The sequence below is a fragment of the Xenopus laevis genome, chromosome 4L, assembly GCF_017654675.1.
Source record: "Xenopus laevis strain J_2021 chromosome 4L, Xenopus_laevis_v10.1, whole genome shotgun sequence".
Classification (NCBI taxonomy): domain Eukaryota; kingdom Metazoa; phylum Chordata; class Amphibia; order Anura; family Pipidae; genus Xenopus; species Xenopus laevis.
The window spans coordinates 13,733,477-13,749,757 of NC_054377.1; the positions used below are offsets into that span (position 1 = coordinate 13,733,477).

Here is a 16,281-nt window from a genome sequence, read left to right on the forward strand (position 1 = left end):
TTAAATTTGGATAATTTGGATAAAATGAAGACTATGGGAGAAGGCCTTTCCTAAAATCGAAGCTTTCCGGATAACAGGTTTCTGGAAAACGGCACACCTGTACCAGAATTTCAGCTACTATTTGGGAGCTGCCATTTTGCTTGCCTTTAAGAAGAAATTTTCCATGGCAATTTTTACAAGAAAAACAAATATGCGTATAAGGAATCTGCACAAAAGCAGATTTATCCTCGGTTTAAAAAAAAAAAAAGCTGTGTGGTTATGGTTCATTATCTTGCATAATATGGATTCCACTTCCCACCCCTTATTTGCATATGCAAATTAGGCTTCGGTTCAGTATAATTTTTCGCACCGGATTTGGGGGTTCAGTCGAAACCGAAATAGTGAATTCGGTGCATCCCTAATGATGAGGATGATGAAACTTCTGAACAAATCAAGTTTGCTATACCGTGAATTCAGAATTCATGTACAGCGAAATGTGGAAACTTGATCAGCTCCGTCTTCGGCATTCGATAAATATGCCACCTAAGGAAAGCCTTACCCATAAGTGAAAATACAAATACAGATATGGGACCTGTTATCCAGAATGCTCGGGACCTGGGGTTTTCCCGGATAATGGATCTTTCCGTAATTTGGTTTTTCATACCTTGAGTCTTATAAAAAATAATGTAAACATTAAACAAACCCAATGGGCTGGTTTTTCCTCCAATAAGGATTAATTATATCTTAGTTGGGATCAAGTACAAGCTACTGTTTTATTATTATAGAGAAAAAGGAAATCATTTTTAAAAATTTGGATAAAATAAAGTCTATGAGAGAAGGCCTTTCCATAATTCGGAGCATTCTGGGTAAGTGTTTCCAGATAACGGATCCCATACCTGTATACAGAAAAGGGACGTTCTACGCAAATACTCAGAATTGTTGCTGCCTATTTCATGAGTATTAATCATATAAATATATACGGTAACCCCAAATTATACAGATCATATCTTTATAAAAAGTCCTGATGAATCAAGACATGAAATGAAGATGCTGCTGATAAGCACACTATATATTCCTTTTAAATATTGTATACCTTGCATATTATACCTTAAAGGAATTCTTCCGTGTAAAACTTAAAACTGGGCAAATAGATAGGCTGGAGTGACTGGATGTCTAACATCATAGCCAGAACAATACTTCCTGCTTTGCAGCTCTCTTGGCTTCCACTGATCACTCCAGCCTTTATACATTACATTTTTGGCTAAATATCTATATTAGAAACATTTTTTATTTTGCACAACCTTTCTATTTAACCGGTTTTTATTTTTACACTGAATTGTTCCTTCAAATATCCTTTGGCCCTTCTTTTTTCCTGCTCCGCTTGTGCATATAAAACACAGTTGCCAGTTAATTATGAAGCAGTTAAAAGGCCAAAACATCCTATAGGTTAGTCACAATATAACTAGCAATTTGTATTTAGGTGTAAGTGGTCCCTAGAACACATCTGGGGCAGAGTTTTCCCTGCACTTGACATTCTTTAAAACAATATTCTAGACAGCAGGATTAGTTGTCATATTTGAATTACTAGAAGGCTTAGAAATGCTTTTTTTTTAAAAAAAAGGGTATTTTTACCCAACTTGAGGTAATAAAAGTGTTGGTGCAAATGCAAGGGACCGTGTTAAGAGTCGAAAAAAAAGAAGTCACAGTCTGTACAAGTTCCGTGTTCACAATTCATCATGGTTCCTCGTGAGATCCTCTCCATAGTTGGTTGCCTGACTCCCCACAAACATGTTCCAGTTGTGCAATATTTCCTCCTTAGTCAGCAGCTTGTCCTGTAATAAAAATACCCATTTTAAGGGAACCATGATTAGCAACGCTTATGTGTATGGCATTCTGTCATTACATTTTAGGCTAGGGCCACGCAACATTGGTCTTGGCCTGCGGAGAAATGCAGGCTGACAATACGCTGCCCTCCCCTTCTCAAATTTAAAGTACAGCAGTAAAGAGTGACTGAGTTTTATCAGAGCACAAGTCACATGACTGGGGGAACCTGGGAAACTGACAATATGTCTAGCCCCATGTCAGATTTCAAAATGAATTATTAAAAAAAATGGATTTCAGTGCAGAATTCTGCTAGAGCAGCACTATTAACCGTTAATGTGTTTTGAAAAAAAGATGTTTTCCCATGCCTTTAAGGTCTGCGTGTATGTACCGCCACTTTAAATAAAGAGATGTCACATTTTTTTTGAGCTATCCAACTCAATTACGTATATATTTCATATATGTTTTTTTTATTTCCAGCTAGCCTACAGGTTTAATACCTTGTCCAGATCTGATTCATAGATTAGGTGTCTGGCTTCAGCTTGTGCGTGGTCATAGTCCTGTGGAAGAATCCAGTGCCTGATCTCCTCTTTATCCATCTTTCCATCTTTGTTGAGGTCTCTAAAATCTGCAAATTGTTCCCTTTCTGTGGCTACCCAGTCAGGCTCAGGGCCACCTTCTTCATGTGAAAACATGTCCGCTGATCAAAAACAAAAACATATTTTCTTCAAAACAAAGCTTCAAGCAAACCTCCTACCTACTCCAGATGGAATAAGAGCTGCACAAAGAGCAGAAGTAATTAATAGATCTTGGCACAGATTTAATCAAGGTGGCACAGCAGGCAGAAGTGAATGCATGGCTACTCTCACCTAGTCTTGTTTTAAAAGGAAGCAGTGCAACTACTATAGGCACAACAACAGTGGGGGAAAGTAGACACGTGGGGGAAAGTAGACACGTGGGGGAAAGTAGACACGTGGGCAAAAGTAGACACGTGGGCAAAAGTAGACACGTGGGCAAAAGTAGACACGTGGGCAAAAGTAGACACGTGGGCAAAAGTAGACACGTGGGCAAAAGTAGACACGTGGGCAAAAGTAGACACGTCACGTGGGCAAAAGTAGACACGTGGGCAAAAGTAGACACGTGGGCAAAAGTAGACACGTGGGCAAAAGTAGACACGTGGGCAAAAGTCAAAACGTGGGCAAAAGTCAAAACGTGGGCAAAAGTCAAAACGTGGGCAAAAGTCAAAACGTGGGCAAAAGTCGACACGTGGGCAAAGTCGACACGTGGGCAAACGCGTGGGCAAAGTAGACAGGTGGGCAAAGTATACAGGTGGGCAAAGTAGACAGGTGGGCAAATTAGACAGGTGGGCAAATTAGACAGGTGGGGAAAGTAGACCTAGTAATTTTACCGAAATATTCCACAATATCCTACAGTTCCACCCACAACATACTCGATAAATCAGCAACTAACGCTAAGCTCGACCGATGTCTGAATGGCTAAAGTTCAACAGATGACTTTTTTTAATGCAATAGAACACATTGTTTATATGTATAAATACATGCGAGTTCCATCAGTGCGACGACGGGGGTGGCACAGTAACAGAGACGTGAGGCGGCGTCAGCGAGACCCAGAATTTACACCATAATGAAAATTGACAATTACGGTTTAATTATATACAAGTAATGTCACCGAACTCAACCTTACTTAAGGAAAACTGCATTTCTCTATACTGATCAGACACGAGGAGCACTCCAACTTCTACACTAAGGGGCAGATTTATCAAGAGTCGAAAGTGAAATTTCTCATTTTTAATTTTTGAGTATTTTTATGGGCAAAACTTTCAAATTCGACTAGGGAATTGTTAAACTTAGATTCGAGTTTTTTTAAAAAAAATTCGAATTAGGGATGCACCGAATCGGTTCGGGATTCGGCATTTTTCAGCAGGATTCGGCCGAATCCTTCAGCCCAGCCGAATCCTAACTTGCATATGCAAATTAGGAGCGGGGAGGGAAAGCATGTTACTTTCTGTCACAAAACAAGGAAGTAAAAAATGTTTTCCCCTGCCCATCAATAATTTGCATATGCAAATTAGGATTCTTTATTCGCCGAATCCAAAATAGTGGATTTGGTTCATCCCTAAAATACCATTTTCGAGATTTATCATACACTGGCCTTTTAAGAACTCAAATTAGACTATTCCCCACCTAAAACCTGTTTTAGTCAATGGGAGACGTCCTGGGATCAATTTGGAGTGGTTTGCAACCTTCCTGCAATTCAAGTTTTTTTCCGGAGAAAAAACTCGAATCGAGTTTTTACAATTCGAAACAAATTCAATTTGATTCGAGTTTTCGATCCTATTGACCCGAGTTTGGAAAATTAGATTTTTTTTTTTTATATATAAATTTCGGTTGGTCGAATTTCAAGTTCATGTCATGTTTTTGAAAACTCACATGAACTCGAAATTCGACCATGGTCCTCTACGTAAAAAAAATACATTGAAGATAGGGGATTTGAGAAAAATGCAGAATATCAGACTGCGCAGAAAGGTTTCATTATGTCAATTTTAATTAAAAAAAAAAGTGTAAATTTCTGATCTCCCCCCCCCTCTTCTACTGCTGTGAAAACGACATTCACGAACAACACCTAAATTAAATGACTTTACCTCTCTCCATTAATGAAACCATTTGGGAAACGCAAATCCTGTCATTACGAAGCGGGAAGTTGATTTGTGCAGGGATGTCGCATTGTAGACAAACAATATACACAAATTGTACCACTTTACTCTTGCGGAGGGAACAGCGGGGCGCTGAGGGGGGGAAGCACCAACTGGGGCACAACTTTGACCAAAGAAACATTTTAATTGCCAAAAACCCATTAGAACATCTCAGGAGACCGTTTGCCTTTTCTTACATTCAGATTTGCTTCTGCTTCATTTCCTTCTGCACAAAAGGGCACAATTATAGGTCTATTTTAAGTGCACCTGCATTATTTCACATCAGATGTATATAAAAACCCTGAGGTTTGACTTCCACAGTGGGAATGTAACTGTTGTGGCAGAACTTTTAATTTTCCCCCACTTTTTTTTCTTCTTTCTTTAGCTGTCGGGAATAAAAAGTTTTGCAACAGAGAAATTACAAAAAAATGGAAGCAAATTTGACTATTTCTATATTTTTTGCAGTGGGAAAACCCCATTTTTGAAAGCCAGTTGCATGCCTGATGATGAAAACTTTGCACGCCAGCAAAATGTAATTTATCTGTTGCATCTATGAATGTTATTTGATTAGCCTACTGCTTGATGGGGCAATTCTCAGCTGAATTATCGGCCTCTGCTCCCTGGTATGTCTGCACCAAAAGGCACAATGTCGGCCTGGGTGCATACACATAGGGGCAGATTTATCAAGGGTCGAATTGAATTCTAATTTTCAAATTTTTTTTTTTATGGTCAAAACTGTCAAAATCGACTAGGGAGTTATCCAAATTCAAGGTTTTTTTAAAAATTAAATTTTAAGGTTTTATCATACTGTGGCCCTTTAAGAATTCAAATTAGACTATTTGCCACCTAAATCCTGCCTAATAACTGTCAATGGTAGACGTACCATTTGACAGATGTTTGCAGCCTTCCTGACTATTTTCCTGATTGAATTTGATTCGAATTTTCGGGGGTTGTTTCAATTCAATTTCAATAATAATTTTCAATTGGTCGAATTTATGGGAGCTTTAAAAAAACATTAATTTGAAATTCGACCTTTGATAAATGTGCCTCGTGGAGTTAAAGGGGTGGTTCAACTTCAAACAACTAGTTGTTTTCAGATAGATCACCAGAAATAACGACTTTTTCCAATTACTTTCTATTTTCTATCTGTCACCGTTTTTCTAATATTGAAGTGTAAAGTGTAAATTTTCACCTTCTAAAGCAGCTCTGGGAGGTGGGGTCGCCAACCCTGTGAACTGTTCTAAAATGATACATTTAGTTGATACATTTCTTATCTTTGTCCCTGCTGAGCAGAATCCCTGGGTTTCATTAAAGGCAGCTGTTAGAATTGATACAATAGTTGCTAATACTCCAGAGATGCTGCTGAGAAATGTATCAACTTAATGCTGCAAAATTGTAACAGTTTAGAGTCTGCACCTGAATTACTGAGCTGCCAGACTCACACACCAGAGACGGACATTAAACTTTAAACTTAGATTTTGGAAAAACTGTAAAAAAGAAATAATGGAAAGTAATTGAAAAAAGTCTTTATTTCTGGGGAACAATCTGAAAACAACGGAACTGAAAAAAGGTGAACAACCCCTTTAAATGTGTGAAGTTAGGATGTGCCCTAAATTGATGTAAACTCTACTGACTATATAGCCCAACTGTGACTAGCCATTAATACAGGTATGGGACCTGTTATCCAGAATGCCCGGGACCTGGGGTTTTCCGTAATTTGGATCTTAAGTCTACAAGAAAAATAATTTAAATATTACATAAACCTAGTTGGCTAGTGTTGCTTCCAATAAGGATTAATTATATCTTAGTCGGGATCAAGTACAAGCTACTGTTTTATTATTACACAGAAAAAGAAAATTATTTTTAAAAATTTGGGTTATTTGGATACAATGGGGTCTATGGAAGACTTTCCGTAATTCGGAGCTTTCTGGATAACGGATGTGTGTATTTGCGCAAGGATCCAATGATGGTCACCCATGTGACATAATGCTAAATATAAAGGTAACAGGACAAGAGCAACCACAGTATCTTACCAATATATTCATCTTGATCCACAAACCCATCCTCATTCTTGTCTATGTCTTCCAGGGTTTCCTGCAAAATGTTACAGCATTTTAGCACAAGGAAAAAAATTGGAAAACTGGACCTAGATCAAAGGAAATTGATTGAAAGGATACTAGAAGAACATGTCTGTATTAGAAGTTTGGCAGAGAGAACTACTCAAAAAAGCAGAGAGAGACGGTGATTCCTAAGATATAGCTTAAAGGAACAGTAACATCAAAAAATAAGTGTTTTAAAGTAATAAAAATATAATGCAGTGTTGCCCTGCACTGGTAAAACTGATGTGTTTGCAAAAACAGCAGTTAACACTACATGATATTTTCATTACTTTAAAACTTGAATTTTTTGGTGTTACTGTTTCTTTAATGTGAAGTCCTGGATGCAATAATGATTGAGAGAAGGGAGAGGGACTCCAACACATTTGTTCTGTAGTATCTTCCCTCTGCCTGTTATAGACTTGCACCCTCTTACCTTTCCAAATATCTTACCAACCTTTTAAAGCTGTGACATTGCTTTGGCGTTTATGATGGGGTACATTTTTTTGTGAGACAAGCTCTAGCTTATAAAGGGAGGTTTAAAGGGCATGTAAAGGCAAAAAAATAAAACCCAATTTTTACTTTCTTTAATGAAAAAGAAACCTATCTCCAATATACTACACTAAAAAATGTGCACCATTTTTAGAAGAAACCTGACTGTATGCAGTGAAATTCTTCCTTCATTTACTTCTGTGGATAAGAATTGTCAGACGGTCCCTGACTGCTCTACAGGGAAACAATCATACTTATGAACAGCAGGGGGAGCCCCCGCCTTACTTCCCAGCCATGCAGAACTCAAGCAGCTTTGTTTGTTTCCCTGTAGAGCAGCCACTGGTTCTGCAGAGTTGGAGAAAGTTTGTTTTAAACAATACAAAAAAACTATAAAATTCACATTAAATTACATGACAACACAGGACCTTTTGCAGTCTGCATATTCTGATTATTAATCAGTCTCACTGTATCAGCTTCTGGCAGATATTATTTGACTTGTGCTGTTTTGATAATTTATGACGATCCCTAACCAGCCCAGACCACACTGAGCATGTCCACAGTCTTGGTCTTGCAAAAATGTTTAACAAAGTTATAAGATGGTGACCCCCTGTGGCCAACTTTGAAAGCATAAATCATTTGTTTGATTAGGCTCTGGTGCAGTAAGTTCATGTTTATGTTTAGTATGCAAAATACAGCATTTCTAGCCTTATTCTATTTTAGACTACTTCCCCTTTAATGATTCAATAACATAGAAGAGCTTCTCTTCTTTAGAAAGCAAAAGCTTCATTCTAAGGTGTAGTCCTTTTTCTAACATACTGTATATAGTTCAGTACAGGCACTATGTATACCACTATCTATTATGCCCTGATAGATAATATATATTCTATTTTAATTTTCTTACCAATATCACAATATCCTTCATATGTTCAAACTCCTCTGGGTGGAGAAATGCAGTGAACTCTTCCCTGTTTGCTGCTAAATCCCCATTGAGATCTGCTTGTTTGAACCTCCTTTCGTCTCTGGGCAGCATCTTCTTGAAGCTGAACTGTTCGGTCGCATCTTGGAACTCTTCAGGGTTGGCTGAATTGAGACAAGATAAATCCATAGGTGGGCCTATATTCTAATGATTCTTTTAATTACAATAGATTTTTCTACAAATGGTAGTAAAACATATTGGTAGGGGTTACGTTTCCCAAAGAGCCGTGGGGTTAACATACAGTATCTCATGTTTCCCAAAGGGTCAATAGACATAGGGACAACACTGAGGGGCAGATTTTTTAATTTTTTTTTTGTTTTATGAATTTTTTTGATTTTTTTGGTTAAAACTCTCAAATTCGAATTGTGAATTATCCAAACTCGATTTGAGTATTAATTCCAATTTAGAGATTTATCATACTCTGTCCCTTTAAGAACTTAAATTTGACTATTCGCCACCTGAAACCTGCTGAATTACTGTATTGTACAAATTTATCAAGTGAAAATTCGAATTAAAATTTTTGAGTTTTTTTTTATGGTCAAAACTGTGAAATTGTTAAAATTCAATTCCAGTTTCTTAAAAAAAAAATTTGAATTAGATTTTCGAGATATATCATACAATGTCCTTTTTAAGAACTCGAATTAGACGATTCGCCACCTCAAACCTGCCGAATTGTTGTTTTCGCCTATGGAAGACTTCCTGGGATTAATTCGGTGTGCTTTGCAGCCTTCCTGACATTCAAGTTTTTTGCGCAGAAAACAAATCGAATTTCGATTCGAGTTTTCCAGTCAAACCTATTCACCTGACTTTGAAAAATTCTATTTTTTTTCTAAATAAATTTCGATTGGTCGAATTTCGTGTTATAAAAAACTCCAATGTGAACTCGAAATTCGACCCTTGATAAATCTGCTCCTATAAGTCAATGGGAGAGGTCAAGGGATCAATTTGGTGATGTTTGCAGCCTTCCTGTTTTTAAAATTCGAATCGATTCAAATTTTCTGGTCGTTTAAAAGTTCGTTTTAGTTTAAAAAACTAATTTTATTAATAAATTTCGACTACTCGAATTTATGGGAGTTTAAAAAAACTCATATGAATTCGAAATTCGACCCTTGATAAATGTGCCTCTGGTTCTCGGTTCCCATTGGTACCAACCATTTAGGCTTGTGCCCATGGATTCACTTACCCACGTTTCCCATTTAAGTCGACAGGCAGGTTGTAATCACAGCCATTTATTCTGTACCCATAAAAGTGCATGTAGTACTAGTACAGCTGTCCAGTTTTTCCTAAAGAAAGCACTCTTTGTACCAACAAAAGCACTATTATCTGATCTAAAGTGACATCTAATGTTTAAAACGGCCAATCTTTTAGAAAAGAGGTTATTGTTGGTCTGTGTGATGCTTGAGTGGTTTGACACTGCATGTACATTCCATGAACTTCCAAATGGAATCTATGAATGTAAAGTTATTGCTCTAACAGCTGCCACTGACATGAAGACATATTGAAACTACCAACTAAACATAAAAACATAAATCTTAATAAGGAACTACAACCCTTTTCTGGATCCCAAGGGGCAGATTTATTAAGATTCTAATTGAAATGGTCAAAACTATCAAATTCGAGATTTATCATACTCTGGCCCTTTAAGAACTTGAATTCAACTATTCGGCACCTAAAACCTGCCGAATTGCTGTTTTAGTCAACGGGAGACAGTCTGGGATCAATTTGGAGTTGTTTGCACCTTTCCTGACATTCACTCAAATCTAATTTGATATAGAGTTTTCTGGTCGATTCAAGTCATCCAAGTTTTAAATATTCGATTTTATTAATACATTTCAATTGGTCGAATTTCGAATTTATGAGAGTTTAGGGGAGTTTTTCAAAGCTCACATGAATTCGAAATTCGACCCTTGATAAATCTGCCCACAATTGTTGTCCAATCGAAGTGCCAGTTTCCTGCTGAATTTAAGTGAAAGTGGATAAAGGAGGACATGCACTGAGCTGAATTACACGATTCAATACAAACGTGTGTTGCTTTCAATATGTAATAAGAATGACCGTACCCAGGTAATATCCATATGTGGCTTGCTTGTATTCTTCCCAAGAGATTGCATTGTCTTTATTAACGTCGTAGTCTTTCCAGACTCTCGCGACATTCTCATAAACGTATCTTTTTTGTACTCGCTTGATCCATGCCGTTAGCTCCTCTGTGTTAACGAGCCCATCACTATCGCTATCGATCCTATCAACGATCTTTCTGCAATGTGAACACAATAAGGAATAAATCAAGACATTTATTATGTAGACAAATAAAGATATAGGATTCTTATTAATGCTAGTAAGAGCTCCTTAATGCAGGTTACAAACAGCCAGTAAGCCACAATTAGTTACAGATATAACAGCTACAGTGTGTAATGTGAAAGAGTACTCCAGTGAAAATTGCAGCTCTATTTTGGATTTGTTTATTTTTAGGCTTTGGGAATGTAAAGGAGAACTCCGGCTTCCAAAGTAAAATGTAATGACGAGGCCCACATAACACAGAAACCCCTAATGAACCCATCACAGTCTTCAAACTGATTCCAGTACATAATCTAACAAAGTAACTGCCTTTTGCATGAATTCTGCAGGTAGAGAGACAGGATTTCTGGTGATTGTAATAGAGTGAGCTCTAATACATCTTCTAGGCAAAAGAGCACCCCCTATAAGATATATTGAATCTTAAGCTGGCCATAGATGTTGAGATTTTTAAAAGATCAGGTCCTGATCGTGAGACCATGATCTTCTCAGAACGATCGTACAATCGTACGATTTTATCATCAATTAAAAAGACCAATTTGTCAGGAAAACAAAGGGGAGCTGCCTGCTTGGCCCTGCAAACATAGATAGATTGCACTGGGACCGACAAAGATTTTTTTGACCTGGCCGATCTATTTCCTGACAGATGTCGGCCGAAAAATCGTAAGATGTATGATCATTCGAATCCCACTAACCGCGCGATAATTTCGAAGGATTGGTCGGACTTCCCTAAAATCGGTCGTTCGGCAAGAAGAATCTATGGGGAGCTTAGCTGTCAATGATTATCTGACACCCAACTGCCGCATGAAGACAGAATGAAAAAAAAAAACAGATGCTGAGAGAGGAATAGTAAACATAAATTTGATTATTTCAGAAACGGTACAGAATTTTTAATTGATTGTATTTAGAAAGTTTCTTATTTCACTGTGCTGAAGTTTATATTACATTTTCATTTTTGGGTGGGTTACCCTTTAATCTCTTGCACAAAATTATTTGTAATCTGTATGGGTGTTGAGCTTTGGGGATGGGTGCTGGTATGATGCACACCCCCTAGGATGGGTTTAAATGTTTGTCTTGTGATTACCAAGCAGGCTTGAAAAAAGGGGCGAGGAGTCCATCGGCAACATACACAGCCCAATAAGCTGAAAGTATTTGGTCAAATCTTTTGTAGAGGATTTGGTGCATTCCTAATTTTTATTATTCTACAGCTGTGAAGGCCACATTGGTGGTGGGAAACAGATTCCCTGTCAGAACTTTCCCAGAGCTGGTAGGAGAGAAGTGTCAGTCCCCAATCACAGCATTATTTGTGTCAAAAATAAATAAATCAACTAGGCATGCACCGAATCAGGATACGGTCGGGATTCGGCCGATTCCTTCTGCCCGGCCGAACCGAATCCTAATTTGCATATGCAAATTGGAGGCAGGTAGGGAAATCGAGTGACTTTTTGTCACAAAAAAAGTAAAAAATGTTTTCCCCTTCCCACCCCTAATTTGCATATGCAAATTAGGATTCGGTTCGGTATTCGGCTAAGGATTCAGGGTTCTGCCGAATCCAAAATAGAGGATTCGATGCATCCCTAAAATAAAAAGTCGTGTTATATTTTTTGTCTATAGGGATCTTATATTGTGACAATTATTCCCAGGTACCAATTGGCTTCATGGAAGAAAGGGGAATCCAACTTTTATTAGCCGGGCAGACAGCTGGAATAAGGTGGAAAAAGGTACTAGTTTAAATTGGACTAAAATAAGTAGATATACTCTATATCAGAAAGTGGTTTATTTGGATATAAGGACAGGTTTGTATTTTAGGTTGATTTGCTGTTGAATGTTGGGAGGGGTAGAATCTCTGCAAAGGACTGTAGTCTTCCATGTCAAGAGATAAATATATACATATTAGGCCTCTGGCAACTACATGCTGGAAGGCTACAGCTGCCACAGAACAGGTGGTATTTGCTCTACGCACACCAGTTATTCACCAACCAGTCAAAAAGTACCAATGTAAAAATATTTTTTTTATAAATAGCTGCATGAAATATACAGATGCCGATAGATTGTGGGTTAAAAAAAAAATCTGCAACAAGACAACTATTTTCACCCGTCAGTTTTTTGTTGTTTTTTTAAACAGATGTTTTTTTTTTTTTCCTTTAACCATACATGGGAAAGGAGCCGTTCCGGGTCATGCTTCTGGGATTAAACCTCAAAGAAACAATATTTACACAAGCTTTGGAACCTGTAAATGTAAATGGACATTGTTTGTTTTTAAGTGTCTATGTGTAACGAGGAATTGGTTTGTTGTTATACCGTATCAGTGATTACTATGTTTGTAAAATAACGGTGGCTGAGGCCACATTATGTATTAATGGATAATGTACCTGGTGCTGTAAACTTATGAAGATTTCAGAAGTCACAAATGAGTTTCAGGATCACATAAAGGCAAAAAGCTACAGGCAAAGGTCACTGAACGAGGTGTACTTTATATAGCTACAGGAGCCATTTAATAAGAAAAGCCATAGGGGTTGTTCACCTTTAAATTAACTTTTAGTTAAGGGGTTGTTCACCTTTAAATTAACTTTTAGTGTGATGCAGAGAGTGATGTTCTGAGACAAATTGCAATGGGGTTTCATTTTTTATCATTTGTAATTTTTTAGTTAGCTTTTTATTCAGCAGCTCTCCAGTTTGCAATTTCTGCTATCTAGTTGCTAGGGTCCAAATTACCCCAGCAACCATGCACTGATTTGAATAAGACACTGCATTATGAATTGGAGAGGGTCTGAATAGAAAAAAGTAGTAATAAAAGTAGCAAGAACAATACATTTGTAGCTTTACAGAGCATTTGTTGTTAAGATGGGGTCAGTGACCCCATCTGAAAGCTGGAAAGAATCAGAAAAAAAGGCAAATGATTTTAAAACTATAAAAAAAAAATAATGAAGACCAATTGAAAAGTTGCTTAGTATTGGCCATTCTAGAACATACTAAATGTTTACTTAAAGGTGACCTCTTTAAATTTCTACCTGGTCAAAAAAAATAAGTTGAACACCTTTCAGGGTTAAGTTCTCTGAGATCTGTGTGGGTAAAAGTGAAAGTCTGCCCACACCAGAGACTATCGAGGAGATAATGGAGTATTTTAATTTTAAAAAAAACAACAGAGGTAATGATTCTGCCTCCATCGAAAGGGTTGGTGTCGCTTGGTTTAAGATGAAAAGAAGTGCACATAAAGCACAAAGGCTGGATCTGCCCTGCAGGTATGATCCCAGAGGTCCCTTCAGCTGATTCTTTCAATTGAGACCATTGATGCAGTGCCAGAGCTCACAGTTCTCATCCTCAGTGTGCCACGTTTATCAGCTCAGAAAAGAGGAACACTCCTCTGTCATCTGATCACTTGGGAGGAACAAGTTCTTCGTGTTAGTGTCGCCATACCTGGTGGCTGGCGTTGTGGGTATCTCATACAAACAGGCTACCAATCATGTCTATGTGTGAGATTACCTATTGATAGCTAGCATGTTACCAAGCAAAATACAATAATCATAATAACAGAGATTAACCTACCCACAAACTGTTGGTGGATGTTTTTGAATACCAGTCTGATGTTTCTTAGTAACAAACTTGGAATATTGGACGGCACCTAACGTGTTTCAGGATTATCTCCCTTAGTCACAGTCAAACACGTTAGGTGTTTGACCAGCAGCCTGCTACAATAAAGCCTTTTCCAGAAGTGCCGTCCAATATTCTAAATTCGTTAGTATTACACAGTGGGGACACTGAGGACTGAGCAACTGGGTGAAGGAATTATGGGGAGCGGTTTGTCTGATATTTCTTACCCCAGTCTGTCTGTGCTCTCTTCGGCGGTGAGCTGATCAAAGGTCTTGGCCTCATCTTTGCCCAGGAAAGCCTCGTGGTCCTGTTGGAAGCTCTGGTTCTCTTCGTGGATCTGGCTGTTGAGTTCCGGGTCCAGTCGGATCCTCTCCTTTCGGAAGGTGGGCTTGCAGAGTATCTCTCCAGTGCATAGGACTAGCAGCATCAGGCACAGGACACTATGGGGATCCATCCTCACTTAAACAGCAGCGCAGCACCTGCAAGGATAAGAACAAGTGACCGAATGTCGCCCACTGTCACGCACACACTTGTGCTCAATAATCGATACACTCTCCCCCACCACATTCAGTCTCTTACTCTTGTTTCCACTCTCTGGACTCTCACTTAACCTCGCCCCCGTCATCTAGTCTGTTAGACCCCCAATATCTGGGCTCTTACCCTAGCCCCGCCCTCAATGGACCCTCACCCAAACACTAACCCCGCCCACCTGAGCACTGACCAAGGAACTATGAAAGCTGGAGGGGCCCAGGAGTTATAGAGAGACCCAATGGGCCTATATTACTATGCAATCCTCCTAAATTTAAGAGGGCCCCAAAAATGATTTTCTGGCTGTGGGGCCCAATAACCACTAGATATACCACCTGCCCCAGGACAAGTTACATTGACTGTATTTCATTTAATTTCCCCCATTGAAACCTTCCCCAGTTCTAAGGCCTCTCAGCCCCTCAAGTGACAGCACCACAGAGACTGCACCAGAGAGACTGCACCAGAGACTGCAGCCCTCTCTAATGACAGACTCCCAGCACTGTCACACTCAAGCTTAACCCCAAGCACTCGCCCTCACTCTTCCCACAGGAATCAGGGTCCCTCCAAAAGCAGCAGCAGCTCCGGTCTCTCAGGTCAGCAGACACTCATACAAGGTGCTCCTATGCGCAGTTCCGGTAAAGCGCACTCACACTCAGTCCCTCACACTCGATCTCACAAGAGATAATAGGAAGAATTTGAAGCTTGGCACTCACTTAGTCCTGTAAGTGATGGGAGCCCAGTCGGGCCAATCCTGTAAAGCGTTACACGTTGACCCGCCTCTGTTTGGCAGCTTCCTATTGGCGAGATGGGCGGGGCGCTGGGAGGGGCGAGGCCGCCACGTTGCAGTGCAGTGTGGGCACTAATATAGGGGATAGTGTTGTTGCTGCTGGTTTATGTTTTGGGATTGAGAGGGTGAAAGAATTGACATGGTTTGATTAAGGCTTAATGTCGCTGCACAGTGATGTATAAACCGGGTTGGCAAGAAATCAACTTGTTTGAGACACTTACTCAACCAGCAAAGGGCTTCATTACAATCAGAGTGTAAAATGTGGCCACTAATACTTCTGCTAATTGTACCCATAGTAAAGCTAGTTCCAGTGTAATTGCTGGTACAAAGCTCTGTCAATTGCTGCTAAGGGAGCCATAGAAACATTAGTCTATCCGCCCAAATTGTAGTGCCCCAGGGTTGCCACATCGTCGGAGCTGCATAGAAGTTATTTGTATGGGGACCCCATGAACACAAGTTGGAAAATACCAAAATTTTTGGCCACTCCCGTCGTGTGCGGATACTCACTACGTATATTTCTTTGTAGTTGTAAATTGTGTAAGTGTAGCCTATGGGAAGGGAGTATGACCCGGGGGTAGTAGGTATAGTATAGAGACATGGTGCCTATAGTAACAGTGGGATAATAGTCTCTGGGAAGGGAGTGTGACTGTGGGATAGCAGGTATAGTAGGGAGAGATGGTGCCTATAGTAACAGTGGGATAATAGTCTCTGGGAAGGGAGTGTGACTGTGGATAGCAGGTATAGTAGGGAGAGATGGTGCCTATAGTAACAGTGGATAATAGTCTCTGGGAAGGGAGTGTGACTGTGGGATAGCAGGTATAGTAGGGAGAGATGGTGTCTATAGTAACAGTGGATAATAGTCTCTGGGAAGGGAGTGTCACTGTGGGATAGCAGGTATAGTAGGGAGAGATGGTGCCTATAGTAACAGTGGATAATAGTCTCTGGGAAGGGAGTGTGACTGTGGGATAGCAGGTATAGTAGGGAGAGATGGTGTCTATAGTAACAG

The 16,281-nt window shown here is 39.2% G+C and overlaps 1 protein-coding gene across 4 annotated transcripts; it reads right to left on the reverse strand.

The window, feature by feature from the left end:
- Positions 1-339: 339 nt before the first annotated feature.
- On the reverse strand, positions 340-15,334 carry rcn1.L (reticulocalbin 1 L homeolog). Of its 4 annotated transcripts, none has more exons than XM_018256984.2 (7): positions 15,202-15,334; positions 14,188-14,439; positions 10,138-10,331; positions 8,003-8,181; positions 6,547-6,607; positions 2,301-2,500; positions 340-1,811 (listed from the first exon to the last, which is right to left on the reverse strand). In XM_018256984.2, the coding sequence occupies exons 2-7, from the start codon at positions 14,412-14,414 to the stop codon at positions 1,704-1,706; spliced, it is 969 nt and encodes a 322-aa protein (XP_018112473.1). In that variant the 5' UTR covers positions 14,415-14,439; positions 15,202-15,334; the 3' UTR covers positions 340-1,703.
- Positions 15,335-16,281: the final 947 nt, after the last annotated feature.

Excerpts from the sequence above, each read along its gene's own strand:
- rcn1.L (XM_018256984.2), bottom strand. The coding sequence starts at position 14,414 with ATGGATCCCCATAGTGTCCTGTGCCTGATGCTGCTAGTCCTATGCACT. Across the intron at positions 6,608-8,002 it reads TGAAGGATATTGTGATATTG|GAAACCCTGGAAGACATAGA; the intron begins GTAAGAAAATTA and ends AACATTTTGCAG. Across the intron at positions 1,812-2,300 it reads ATGAATCAGATCTGGACAAG|GACAAGCTGCTGACTAAGGA; the intron begins GTATTAAACCTG and ends TTTTTATTACAG.